General features: G+C 45.1%; 1 protein-coding gene across 1 annotated transcript in view; it reads left to right on the forward strand.

The window, feature by feature from the left end:
- The window catches only part of Adarb2 (adenosine deaminase, RNA-specific, B2 (non-functional)), a 322,725-nt gene that overhangs the window by 266,177 nt on the left and 42,524 nt on the right, over positions 1-14,024 (forward strand). The window contains exons 5-6 of the mRNA XM_013513649.1: positions 4,326-4,494; positions 8,248-8,399. Coding sequence (XP_013369103.1) covers positions 4,326-4,494; positions 8,248-8,399 — 321 coding nt within the window. The remainder of the gene's footprint in view (positions 1-4,325; positions 4,495-8,247; positions 8,400-14,024) is intronic.

Raw genomic sequence — 14,024 nt, forward strand, 5'->3', positions numbered from 1 at the left:
TCTCTCTCTCCCTTCCTCCCTCTCTCTCTCCCCCCTCTATGGCATTCTGACATTCTGTGTAGCACTTATGTAATGTAATACAATCTTACTTTGCAGACGTCTCTATCTCTGCACCACCTCCCTAAACGCATGCTAAAAGATATGATTGTGTCTTAAGTAGCTTATGTCCCCTATGTTACTTGGCATGGTCCTGGCAAGAGGAGGTGAGATTAATGAGAAGCAAATAAGCAAATAATGCGTTTCTTGAGCCACATAATTTACCGAATATGGCACAGTCTGGAGTCAAGCAGAGTTGAGAATTAATGAGGGGTAGAAGGGAAAGCAGATTTTTTTTTTTTTTCTATAGCTCTAATTTCCATGGAATCAAAAGAGGAGAATCAGACCTGGGTTTCAAAAGCAACAGGACCTATGCTCAAAAAGTTTGTTCCTAAGTTAGACCACATGTGCATTAGCTACCTGAATACCAAAACACTTTAAAGAATTATTAGAAATGTTATTTTCCATTACTCTTAATGGAATGCAACTGGAATCTGCAAAATGTTGTATCCATTGGGATGGCTTCCTCATTAACTATTTCGCAACAGTCTGTGTTTCGTTAGAAAATGGCTCCAGGGCACTCAGAGAGGTGAGTGAGCAGCTGGCTTGCCTCCCCCCTGTGTAGTCTTAGCTCCAGCTAACAAATGATTGTCGCCCCCACCTTTGGAACCCCCCACCTAGGGTGCAGCCCACAGTGAATAGCTGAGCCTCAGGACTGGGCAGAACCTGGTAACTGGGAAAGGGGCAGCAGTCACATTCACTTTTGAATTTTTCCTGGGAGGAAAGCACAAGGGATCTGGTTGTACTTTCATTATGTTTTCATCAAAGTAGTATCAGCCTTGACCTGGTAACTAAACACATCTAGTTGTTTCCCAAGATCACGAAGAAGCTAAATCCTGCCACTAGAAGGGGAAGAGTATAAGGACAGTACGGCCAGGACCCCCAGAAGTCAAGATCAGCAGGACAGGCCAGGGGGGGCAGTGGAGGTGAGTGGCAGGTGGAAGCTGTGCAGGGACAGCTTTGCTGGAGAGTGAAGGAGACGGGACAGACAGTACCCCACTGCTTGGACTCTCCAGAAGCAGGGGAGAAGGCAGCATGGCTGACGCTGGGGAATCCCACCAAATTCACATGCAGGTTCAAGGTCCTTGGTTGCCATGAAATGTGTCAGTATTTGCCTCCATCTTGTCCTTCCTGCCATTCCTTTTCTCTCCTCTGGCCCCACTCACAGCTATTTGTCCTTTTCTTCTCTTTCTCTGCTGCTTCTTATCTTGCAATCAAAGATTCAAACTGTGTGTAGTGCAGGGGGAAGCAGAAGTCACTTAGGCTTTAGGATTAAATCTTCAAGAAAGAGCAGCTTAAGTTAGAGGAACAAGTATATACAAAGTACTCATTATGATGTGCCCACCACCAGTTGCACTTGAGGAAGTAAATCTTATTAAATATGGAAGTCTGCTCTGCTATCCCCTCAATTTACATATCATCTCTTTAAAGAAATGGTTCATACATATACTTACCACAGAATTCAAAAGAGTTGGAAAAGATCAGCTGCTAACCTATCACTCCGTATTGAACACACAGCACATAGTCTAAAACCCAGAGAACAGCAAGTTGTTCACATGTATAATAAGAAAAATTGGTATCCAAACATCATTCCCTGACTTCCAGTTGCAATACCTGGAAAATTGGCTTCTGTCAGTTAGTGACTAGACTGCACAAGACAATCTAACTACAAGGACTGCTGGAGGGCCTTTCTTAGAATATTTTATGAAAATTCTGATTCTTACCCTCAAGGAATTTACTCTCTAACTAAAGAGAAAATATACATTCACACATGGACCCATTAGGGCAGGAGGAAGAATGAACTTTGATTTGTGATATTCTAGGATCTCCTAAACAAAGGTGATGGATGTTTCATTTTAAAGACGTTAAGTTTAGAGGCTGTTTCTAAGGTTTCTTTAGTTTTGTTTGCTTTGCCACCATCTTAGTTGAGGAGATGCCTTTGACTATGATCAAAATCAACATCATTCTATGAAAAGTCAATCATTGCTGGAGACCACTCTGAAGCAACTCTGAGCAGGATCTACTATTAACTAATTGGTTTTCCAATGTTTGCTTGGGACTTTTCCTTAGCTGTGGCTTTATCTTGTCCTTTGAGGCATCCCAACTTCACAGGCAAATATAGGCTTCAGTGGGGACCAGTAACTCATAGAAGTTCACCTACTATGAGTCTGCTGCCCATCCTCAGACAAGGTGCTCAAGCTGCGGACAACTCACAAGTAAGCATGGAAAGACAATTGGTTAATATTAAATCCTTCTCAGAGCTGCTTCATAGTGGTCTCCATCAAATTATGAAGCATCTAACACCTTTACATGTAAGAATAAACAATTATCACCTCCCATCCTAAAAGGTGATCCAGGAAGTGGGAGGAGAGAAGCTCTAAACAGTAATCGCTACTGCCCCCATCTTATAGGTAATTGGGATTCACAGAGATTAAGAAGATTGACTTATAATTAAGTTTTCCCTCAAAACTGTCTGCTTTTACATGAGGCACTTTGGGAGTTTGTTTCCCACTGTCTTGATGGAGCTGTCAGGATTCTTTCAGCTGGTCATATATGGCTAGAAGCAAGCAGAAGCCCAGTTTCATAGTTCTGGAAACCAGCTCATGAAAATATATGGTTTTCAAAATTTCCTAAGCCCTAAGGACTAGCTGCTTGGTGGCCGCTAAGCAGACCAGGACAGAGGGAAATGGCTCAGGTTGTGGAGAGGACTGGTCATGTCCCTCGGGGTGCCCCCACAGCGTTGGGAACAGGCAGTGGTCTCTCAGAAAATGAGGGAGACACTTCTCTGGTCACTCACTGCTGATGAGACACCTTTCATGAAGGGAATCTGCATGGAGAATACGGGTTGCAGTGTCAGACACCCCTCCACTGGCCCCAGAATCAGCTTGTAAAATGTGACTCTGGAAGGACATGTGTCTGGAGCTACCACCTCAATACAGTTTCACCCCTCTTCAGCCTAAGCATTGCCCCCCAGAGCCATTTCCTGATTCACCAGTGCTCCTAAGGCACCTAAGACATGTTGTATCACCAAATGCCCTCAGCTGTAAATGACAGAAGGTGCCTCCTGCAAGACCTTGCAGCTCACGGACTGCTTCACGCTGAGTTCCAAAGACAGTTGAGACAGAAGGCTCAACCCACTGAGCCTTCTCTTCTACAGATTTAGAGATTCGCTAGAGCTGTGAGGCAACTCCCCCCACCCACACACCCACCATTAGGGTGAGAGAATCAGAAAGGCAGATGTCTCCAGGGGCACGAATGTACTCTATAGAACAAAGGGAGGGATCCTGGAGCACTCTCCTGGATTCAGCCACTCACCTGGTTCCTATGATCTACGGGGACAGTTACACTCTCCTGTGGGGAGGTGAAGCAGGTGCCTCAGACATCAGGAGTGTGAAGCTGTCTCCCCCATGCCCTGGGCTATGCCTTTGATTATGGGACAGGATCTCAGCTTAGGAGCCCTTTATGTCCTTCACCCCCTCCTGTTCACAGTACCTTCCCATCAACAAATATCTCAGTGAAGACTCAATTATCAATTCAGAGGAAGGGACAGGTAGAAGTCTTTAGGTATTGTGGTGAAGAGCCCTTCCTCTTCCCCTGTAGGGTCTCAGGAGGAAACCCTGTAGCTATCCAGACCCCTCCTCCTCCCAGCCAGTCTTGGCTGTGGCCCTGAGTTTCTTCCCTGGTTGCAGGTTACTACCCTGTCTCTGTTATGCCCATCTTTTCCCACGACTCTCCTATTCAAAAGTGGGGACAGGGGCTGAGGATTTAGCTCAGCGGCAAAAGCGCCTGCCTGGCAAGTGCAAGGTCGTGAGTTCGGTTCCCGGTACCGGAGAAAAACCAAAAAAAAAAAAAAAAAAAAAAAAAAAGTGGGGACATACCAATTCCCCATTTTCCATCAGATAAATAAATAATCAGCAGTTCAGATGCAGCTATTTGGGCAAAACTCAAGCATGGTCATGCTGACTTGGATCTTGAGAAGTCAGCAGAGATCTCAGAGTGTTATCCCTCAACTGTCTTTGGAACTCAGCGTGAAGCAGTCCATGAGCAAGGCAAGGTCTTGCAGGCGGCACCTTCTATCATTCACACAAACCCCAGGACACAGAACACTATATTGCATGTCCACCTGGGAAACTTAGGGGGAATCACAAGGCTACCTGCTTGTAGGTCTCCGGATGGTAGAATAGGGGTTCATGAAGTCTGAGCTGTTCTGACCACTCTCTGTCCCTCAGGCTTGGACACCAGGCAGGCGCAGGTCATCGTCCTGTCCTCGGGGACCAAATGCATCAACGGCGAACACATCAGTGACCAGGGGCTGGTGGTCAACGACTGCCATGCAGAGATCGTGGCCAGGCGGGCATTTCTCCACTTTCTCTATGCACAGCTGGAGCTGCACCTGAGGTAAAGGGGCCCATTCTTGCTAGACATACCTCCACTGGAGAACAGCCAGGGAGCAGAAGGGAGACATGACCAATTCAGACACATTATCCTAGCAAGTTTCCCACAAAGGATGAGCAGCTACCCACCATGAAGCATCCAATCTTTATCAAGACTTGAGATATATTTTACACACCACACAGGCCGGTACAATGTCAAATTTCAGGTGTCATCCTCAGTAGCCCACACCTCTCTCCAAGAAACACCCTGTTTGCTTGTGAGTTACATACACATATACCTCCACACAGGTAAAGGATGCATCTTATCACAGTTTGTTTCATTTGATTTTTTTCTATTAAGACATTTGAGAGATTGCTGTAGAATCTCACAAGTCAAAATTTCCTTAATGAAGCTCAGATGCCTCTAGAGGTAAGGCAATCACTAGATAGCTGTCCCTTGACTTTGCATGCTCTAAGCTCAAATAGCAATGAGACAAAGAGAGAATCCAGCTCTGGGGTCAGCTAAATGGGTACAGAGATATTCCCCAAAAGGAATAGTAACCCAGATCTGGCCTACACTGTGTCTCTTTAACTATAAGTTTCGATGAAGGCATTTCTTGTCCCATTACCAGCCTCTAGTTATTTCACCCAGAACTAGCCATGTATAGGTTAGCAGGTAGCTAGGTAGGAAGGAAAAAAAAGAAAGAGGAATAAAGGAAGGGATGAAGGGAGGAAAGGAGAGGGACACAGAAATAGAAGAGAAGAATGAATTCACTGTCTCTGGGGAATGAAAGCTATTGCTCTCTCTGAATCCCATAACTGCACTGACTGAACTGAAAGTGTGTTCAGTTACAGTGAGAAGTGACTTGGGTCAATATACCCTCCCTGCTCTGTGTAGACTTTCAGCCATGGAATGGTGTCACATTGAAGTTGACATCTGTGCTAAAGTTTGACAAAATCGTCTCCATTTCAAACAGGACCTGTGGCTCAGTATGTCTGCACAAGTACCTCCTTCACCCCTTCTCAGCACTGTTGTAAGAATTTCTGTCAAGGAAACTTTTTATGAGAGCTCAGGGTTTTTGCAAGACTGGCCAAGACCATCTCCCAAAGGCCCATAGGTGGGCTACCATTCTATTTCCTGTCCCCAGGCCAAGTCCTTTAGGTGACAGGCTCTTTCCACCGGACAAGTCTCAAGCAAGCAGCTCTCACTAAGCAGTGTGATTGCAATACACCATAAATATTTAAATTTTTAAAATATATTACAGTAAAAGACATATTGCCATTAATCCCCCTGAAAAATACTCTGTCTTGATTCTAACATACTTATCCAAATTTTGTCATTTTTCTAAAGCAGTTCTGGAAGTCCTCTTTTGTGAGTGTTTTTATGAGATGAGGTTTAAAAAATGGTGAATGCTATTGTTAAAGTCATTCAGTAGAAAGACAGGCTCATAAAACATCATGGTATGTGCTCATTCACCTTTTTACCACATCTGGCACCAGATGACTTCCAGCTCCTCCCCAAAGTCAAAATGATCATGAAAGGTAAACATTTTGAATCAGTTCAGGACATCAAGGTAGCCATCACAACACAACTAGAGTCACTCATGCAAGAAGACTTCCAGAACTTCATTTGAAAGTGGCAAGAACAATGGGCTAAGTGTGTTCAAAGTGAGAAGGAATATTTTCAGGGAGCTTGATGGCAGTGTGTCCTTTATTGTAGTATTTAAAAAAAAAAATCAAATATTTACCATATTTTTTGATCATACTACAAATAACATAATGGTGCTTAATATCTTCAGTCTTCCTGGGTGAGTCTATCCTCCCCACATTCTCAAATGTGCCACATTCTCTAGACCTGCTCCTCAGGAAATGTGCCCAAATGGCTATTAACAGGCTTTGAGATGTGACCTGTTTCCTGGCTCCATCGCCAAGGACATCTTGATAAGGGTGTTCCAAACTGCAAAGGCCAATGAGGCCTCAGTCGTAAGCTCCATTGTTGGAATTTCCAGCATCTCATGGCAGCTTGTCCTGGCCATGAGAAAGAAACAGGCTGCTACCTAAGCTGGTATCTCTTGCTAAGTCACTTAAAGCAGGAACAGAAATGCAGGTAGATTGGAGCATAAGACACCTCAAATGCATTCCTAGGCTGAGCTATTTAGTTACAATGGTTTGATTCCTGTATCTTCATCAGAATGTCCCTTCTCTGCCTTTTCTAGCTGTCCTTTGCAGCAGTGCTCCTCAAATCCACTAATAATGGGATCTCAGGGGACTTTTATTGAGTGATTCATTCATGCCCATTAGATACACAGAAGCCACACAAAGGAAGAAAAGCCCAAGCAGATGGCAAACAGACTTGAATAAAAGCAATGCCTTAATACACTCAAATAATTTTTATCTGAACCGTGAGCAGTACAAAGCAGCCTGAGATACTGCCACATCCACCCAGGAGGGCTGCCCAACTGTCGACCAGAGTTGGACATCTTTCCAAATGAAAGAAGATTTCTCCTGAATGTTCAGCTGCTCCACTGGTAATATTTCCAAGTATCCCTACATCCTGCTTGTGTCATAGAGGCAATCAAGCATTTACAGGAGCTGGCTTCATGCTGGGATCTGTGCTGCCAGCTTGGGGTATGGGGTGTATTCAAAGACAACTGTACCCTGATCCCTTCCCTGAACAGGGGAGCAGGATACCATCCTCTGCAGCAAAATGCCAGTTATCTCCTGGGACCTCCTGGGAGGCTCCACGGTTTTCCAGGGGTTCCCTTGAGCAAATGGAGGGTGGGTGCCAACCAAAGAGCAAAGGCTCAGAAGCAGGAAGGCTGGTTGGTAGTCACCCCCAGGGTTTCCTGGGGATAAAATGTGTGTTCTGCTGCCTGTGAGGCCTCAGGGCGCAGCAACACAGAATCCATCAGCAGTGGGGCAGAACGAGTGAGAACAGCTAGGGAGGCATAGAGCCGACTGCTGGAAATCAGGGTGAGCAAAGTCTGGGAAAGGGTAAGCAGTCGCAAATGCCACCACATCCATGCTCCTGCAGCATTTCCCCTCCCTGATCAAGCCAGGGGCCTCAAGTCTAAGTTTGGGGGGCTGCAGGGGAGGTTCTTGAGGAGAAAAGACACAGATCCCTGCAAGTTTGAGAGACACTTTGTTTCTTCTTGATCTACTCGAGAGTAGGGTTGAGTTTAGAATCAAAGCAGATTCCTCACTGGTTGCTATTCCCACCTACCCATGCAGGTGACCAAGCCCAGCACTGCCCTCCCCCATGCACCTACCCATCTGCCCTGTTTTTTGAGGCAATGTCAAAGTTGCTACCCTCTGGCTTCAGCCTCCCAGAGTGCTGGGATCACAGGCATATGTCATCTCACCTGGCTCCAGCCACCCTTTTAAGGTCTCTTTTCTCTTGTTAATGCACACAAACACATTGCTAGCCAATACTCTGTCACGTCAATAGTCCACTGAAAGATACTGTGGTGTGGAATGTTTGCAAATCCACGGGATTACAGTTTTGTAAATTACAGCTACTGGCTCTGCAAAAGATAAACTTGGAATGTGAATGTGAAGGTACAGTGAGCAGCTCGAGTTTCTGCTGGGTGTGTTTGCTTTCACTGGTTTCACTGCAGCCCATTATAGAAGTGTTCGTGAAGGGGCAAACCCAGAACAGAGTGTAAAGAAGGGAAAAATTGGGAAACAATCCTGTAAAACAGGACAAGCACATTCACCTGGTTGAAATCCTTCCGGTTGGGTTTGTAATAAATAACCGAGATCCTGTTTGTGTCCCTAGCAAGCGACGAGAAGACTCAGAGCGATCAATATTTGTGCGTTTAAAGGAAGGAGGCTACAGACTTCGAGAAAACATCCTCTTCCATCTCTATGTGAGCACATCACCCTGTGGGGATGCCAGACTCAACTCCCCCTATGAGATCACCACAGACCGTAAGAAATAGCATGTTTTTCCTTTGTAGATGGCAAACAGTGTCAGACTGCCCTTTGTCTATCTAGACCCTATTCTGGGCTATTCTGGCCCAGGAGCCTTTTGTGCATGTGGGCATGGCTCTAAAATGCTAGAAGTAGATTGCAATTAACTAGATAATCACAGCTCCAAAATCTTAGTCTGCCCAGATCACTGGTAGAAAAGCAGTTTGAGGTCTAAAATTAGCTATTTAATTGCCATGGTCCTCTGCTTCATTTTAATGGGTCAGACAGTCCCTTATCCTAGGCTGGAAAATGGAATGAATATGGCAAATGAGAATTACATGGGGTGCAGCAAATTCAAACTGGCTCTGTTTGCCTCCATTTGCAACTTTGGGGAGAATAAATCTCAGCTTTTGTAACAAAGCCAGCTTGGAGGAATGCCCAGTAAGAGTGCTGCCCCAGGTTAACTACAAATTTCCATTACTGAACTGTTGGATAGGACTGCTCCACTTACGTTGGTTAGTAGAATGCAAGAGAAAGTGCCCAGGTGCCCTCTGCCCCTCCCAGTCATCCCCATCAGCAGAGTGGCTACACTGTGCTTCAGGCGGCCATCCACTCTGTAACAGTGATGGCAGTATCTCCCTGACAAGAGAACCCAAAGGCATGGGTTCGCTCCTTCTCTCCTTAATCCCTATTATTAAATTCTATTTTTGGTGCTACTTGCATACATTCTGCACTTACATGTCTGTATGTATATATTTATATACCACACACACACTCACTCACTCACACTCTCCCAAACCCTTCCTAGAAGGAAGCCTAGGAAAATATTCCCACAGAGGCAATGAAAGTAAATATACGTACAGTGGTTCCTTAGCTCACAAATAATTCTTTCCACCATTCCGGCTGCAACCTGAATTGGATGAGAACCAAGTCGAATTTCCCCATAAGATCAACATTGAGCCTAACCATTGAATTTGTTTCAGTACCGGTGCTGTGCATGTATTTCTACTACCTGGACATAGTCACAGTCAGCATTTTGTGGGTTTTGTTGCAGCTAAACATATATATATAATATTTTACCAAAAAGAAAATAAAAATAAGTATGTATGTATGATGAAGGATATGGTCTCAATAAAGGTAGTGAAGTATCAAAAAGTTCATTTTGTTTTAATGAAATTTCCAGTAGAAAAACAATGGATAATGCACAGTTATTAAAGGGTTGGCTTGACCTCTGACTCCTGATATGGAAGGCTACATTTTTGTAGTGATTACAAAAGTCAGGAAAAGGGAGACTCTATTGAGTGTCTTCTGTGTTCCAGGCTTGTAATGAGTGCTTCCATCAAAAATAAAGAAGATATAGGGAGAGGGTACTAGTGTTTTCCGTGTTTCCCTAACCCTGAGACTGGTTGCTGAACCAGTGAAATTCCTTCTCCTTTCACACGCAGACTTTCCTTCAACCCTACTCCTTTGGATGAAAGAAATGAAAGAAAACATTTTCACATCCTTTGAAAAGAAACATTTTCCATGAAAGAAACATTTTCACATCCTTTGAAAATCAAATTAGAAAATCAAGTCAAATTGAGAATTAGAAGAGAGAACTTAGTTTCTTTTCTCTTGTTGCTGAGACAAAATACCTAACACCCAAAGTTAAAGGAGGAAAAGTTTATTTGGCTCTCAGTTTGTAAAGGCTTCAGTCCATAGTAGGGTGGCTCTAAGGCTGGGTGGTTTGGCAGAGGGGCATCACAGAGGAGAACAGTTCATAGCACCCACAAGATAGCAAAAGCAACAAGTGGGAAACCAGTTCAGGGTGACCAGAAAGTAGCAAAGCAACAAGGAGGCTTAACAGCATCTCTCTGCCCCTTATATTTTATCCATACTGCTGGGATTTGGGTGGTGCCAACCCAATCAGTGGACTGATTAGCAATCACACACCCTTAATTCCAGCATCACACTTCAGATTCAGCCACCTCTGAAAAAGCCCTATGATCACATGAGGTTTGGGGGGACATCTAGATACAAACCAAAACAGAAACCCATTAACTAAACTGTCCCCGGCAAGGTGAGAGGCGAGGGTGGCTGGGGCAATGTGAGAGGCACACAGAGCCCTCCCTGTGCAGGGTTTGGTGAGACCACATAGGGCATCCGTTCACTACTAGAGAGACAGAAAACCAATACAGCACTGATTCGTTTTCCAGGGAAACATCCATCAGCCTGGATCTGCATGATACAATCTTTCCCTATGTAATGGTGAAATCTGGTTCCTTTCCCAATAGACAGCTAGTAGGAATTAGTTCTCCATCTTCCCTTGGAAGATTTGGTATCATGAATACCCAGCCTAAGGACCCTCAAACTGTGGGCAGAAATGTCTTGTGAGACTTTTAGGACTAGACCTATTTATCCAGCTTCCTCCTTGGCACCTGTGTCCCCAGAGGGAGTCAGGAGAGGACTGAGAGAGGACAGCAAGAACTTTGGCCATGGCTTAGACTTCCTGGTCTCCCTGGGGATAGTTTTGGTCCATCGAGCTTCCCTTGTCTCTACATCAATCACCAACTGTGGCCTCACCAGCCCTCAGTTCTAACTTGCAATGTTGGCAGTTTAGAAAAACAAACAGATACATTTTCACAGGCACCCTGGAGTTCACTTCCAGGCACAGATGTCTTTTATTTCATGGTACTTTTAAGAAGAGGCAGGTGCTGGTAGGAGAAAAAAAAAGAAAGCATTCTCCTCCTGTTGTGCTATAGATATGCCAGGCAAAAGGGAATGCTATTGCCTGAGTTATGCCTCTGAATTAGGGCTGGTATCTCCCCACCTGGGGAGCATGGAACAGTCATCCACTCAGTGAGCTTGTAAAGTAGACTCGCCAGCCAGAAGCTATTCTTCGCTTTCCCCCGTTCACTCAGTGAGGACAAGATAACTCAGATGCCCAGTGTCTCTGCTTGGAAGGAGCCTTCAGAGAGACTGTTCCGCACCCCTCACACATCCTGAGGGAGGCAGAAACTTTCAGGAACAAATTCTGCTTTCGCAACCTTAGAGAAATTCACTAAGCTCCACTTTGCATCAAGAGAACAAGCAGCACCCTATGTTACTCACTAGTGCAGCGTTCTTCCTTGCTACTGTTTAAGGAGGGCTTGACTGCTAGATAAGGGATGTGAGTGACAAGGCCTTTGCTTTAATGGGCTCCTACCAGGGACAGTTGCGGTGAAAGGCCCCTGAAGGAAGGCTTGCTAGAAAAACGAAAGTCAGTTCAGGCTACACCTGGGGTCAGCAGGCAGCACTATCTACCCCACTTCTGCCGCCAAATGCTAACACTGTAAGAGCCCCAGCCTCACCCTACCTCCAGACCAAGGATTCGGGCTCCTAAATGGAGCCCTGGGGACCATGTTTCCTGCACCAGCTGTCCCCCAAAGGTCACTGTCATATCATTATGATCACAAATACAGAGCATACTGGGCACAGACACGCTCAGTGCATTCTACTGAAATCTTCATTGCGGAACTAAGGAGCTCATCCTAAACTAAAGGAAACTCTGGACTAGTGCTCTCCCCCTTCCTTGGGTTCTCCTGCTCTCCAGCATTGTGCCTGCTAAGACTTGATCACTGGCCACTCTAGCTCTTTTTTCTTACTCTCAATTAGTTTGTACAAGCTACTGTGAACTCCACATGGGCCCACACGATGCTTACCTCCATCAACCTGCGACTGTGCTAGAATTCTCTGTCTCTCTGTCTCTACCACTGTTCCTCCCTCTTTCTCCTCCCTTGCCCCCTCTTTCTGTCTCATAAATATACAAACATACACATGTGCATAAACATACTTGCACAAACACATGTACATGAACATATATGCACACACATACATGCATTAGTACAAGTCTACACAAGCAGTCAATGCCTCAGAATCTACTAACACCACTTGGATCTGACTAAACCTAAGAGAAGTTCAGAAACTTGAATAGGTGTCTTAGGTTGTACCTCTTCCTTGCAAAGAATGAAGGAACTGGGGATGAAATATTATAAGAAAATTTTCTAGAAATCTCAATCATGCAAATACCAAATAATCAGAAGAACAAGAAAGAATGGAGCCTGACTTGAAATTTCTAGGAACTATTTTCAACTCCTCACCAGCTCCAGACTCACTGCTTTCCACCGAGGACTTCTCTGGCCAAGCAGCCGTTCTCCCAGCTGAGAAGTTTTCATGAGTTCCCAGAGCCCTGTTCCTTGAAGTCAGCTGGACTCCCTGAAGCTCAGATTCAGGGGCTCTAAGTACTAAGAGATGACACAGACCCTGATGTGATTATCAGGACCAGTTTCCCTAGGATACCTATTGTTGGGAAAAGTCTAAATTCTAAGTTTTATTATTTTCTACCAAAACATTTATCCAGATCAAAAAAGTCTCCATTCTTGGAGGCTTTGACTATGGTAACAATGCCAATTGACCAGTGATATTTTGGGAGATATATTCCCTGCAAGTTTAGGAATTAGATTTAGTTGCTTCCAGACCTAGTTTATCTCTCAGTGTCACCTGAGAAGATTTTTAAAATTCATGTTTCTACCATATGCTACTTGTCTGAGATGTTGCTGCATTAGGGGTGGAGAGAAGCTCACATATCTGCAGCTTTCTGAGAATTAGTCATGTTTCAAGTCACTAGATTTGAATTTCCTTAAATTATATCTTGTCCAAATTAGGCAGGCATTTATTTCTTGGTTTACTGGAGGGTCTTTGAAGAGAGGGTGATCTAGCAGAGTTTCTGCATAAGGCCAGACAGAGCTCTGTGGTGGGACCCCCTGACCTGCAGCAAAGTGGGTAGGTGAGAAGACTCTTACTGCAGCATCACATGCACTGTCAAGGAAAGGTTGCTTCAGCACCATCCTGTTCAGGCTGAGGTGTCTTGTTTCACACAATCCAGCGCTACTTTTTCCATCTCAGGTGACTCCAAAATGCTGAACCACATGACTTCCTCCCTCCATGGGCCAAGGTTAGTCAAGGGGGCAAAAATGCCTGAAAGATATTTCTTCACTCAACCATAAGAGGACGCTGTTGTTTCTAGGTCGGAGTTGGGATTTTGGCAACGTCCTTGAAAAGTTTAAGAGCACCAGCTACTACCAAGGAAGAACGGCTTCCCCAGGAAGTGCTAGGCTTCCCCAGGGCATGCCCAGATTACCCAGGGTTCACGTCTGGCCATGACCATTTTCCCCAGACACCTAAGGAATAGGAGGAAAGGGTTAGTGCCCTGGTCAAGCTACAGTGCAGCCAAACAGTGCCGGCAGTTGAGTCCCTAAATGAAGTCTGCGCTACAGGAATCACCGAAGGCCGGTTCCCAGGGAGCTGTGTGAGCTGCTTGCCTGCCTAGGCCCTGCCACACCATAAAAGCCTGCATTCCACTCGGCTCCTTATGGGAAGAACATTCCTGACTCCCAGGGTCGGATCCAGGAGACTCGCTGACAGGCCGGGTTCTGCTGACAGTATGCAGGGCCAACCCTGGGCTCGGGACGCTCCTGGACTTTTCTTCTGGAGAGGAACTCTGAGTGTGGAAAACACCAAAAACATGGACAGATTCCTAGATGCGTATGAATTACCAAAGCTGAATGAAGAAGATATAAAACTCCTGAATAACTCAATATCAGCCAAAAAAATTGACAATGTAAT

This window comes from Chinchilla lanigera, unplaced genomic scaffold (assembly GCF_000276665.1).
Source record: "Chinchilla lanigera isolate Chin_1 unplaced genomic scaffold, ChiLan1.0 scaffold00020, whole genome shotgun sequence".
NCBI classification, from domain to species: Eukaryota; Metazoa; Chordata; class Mammalia; order Rodentia; family Chinchillidae; genus Chinchilla; species Chinchilla lanigera.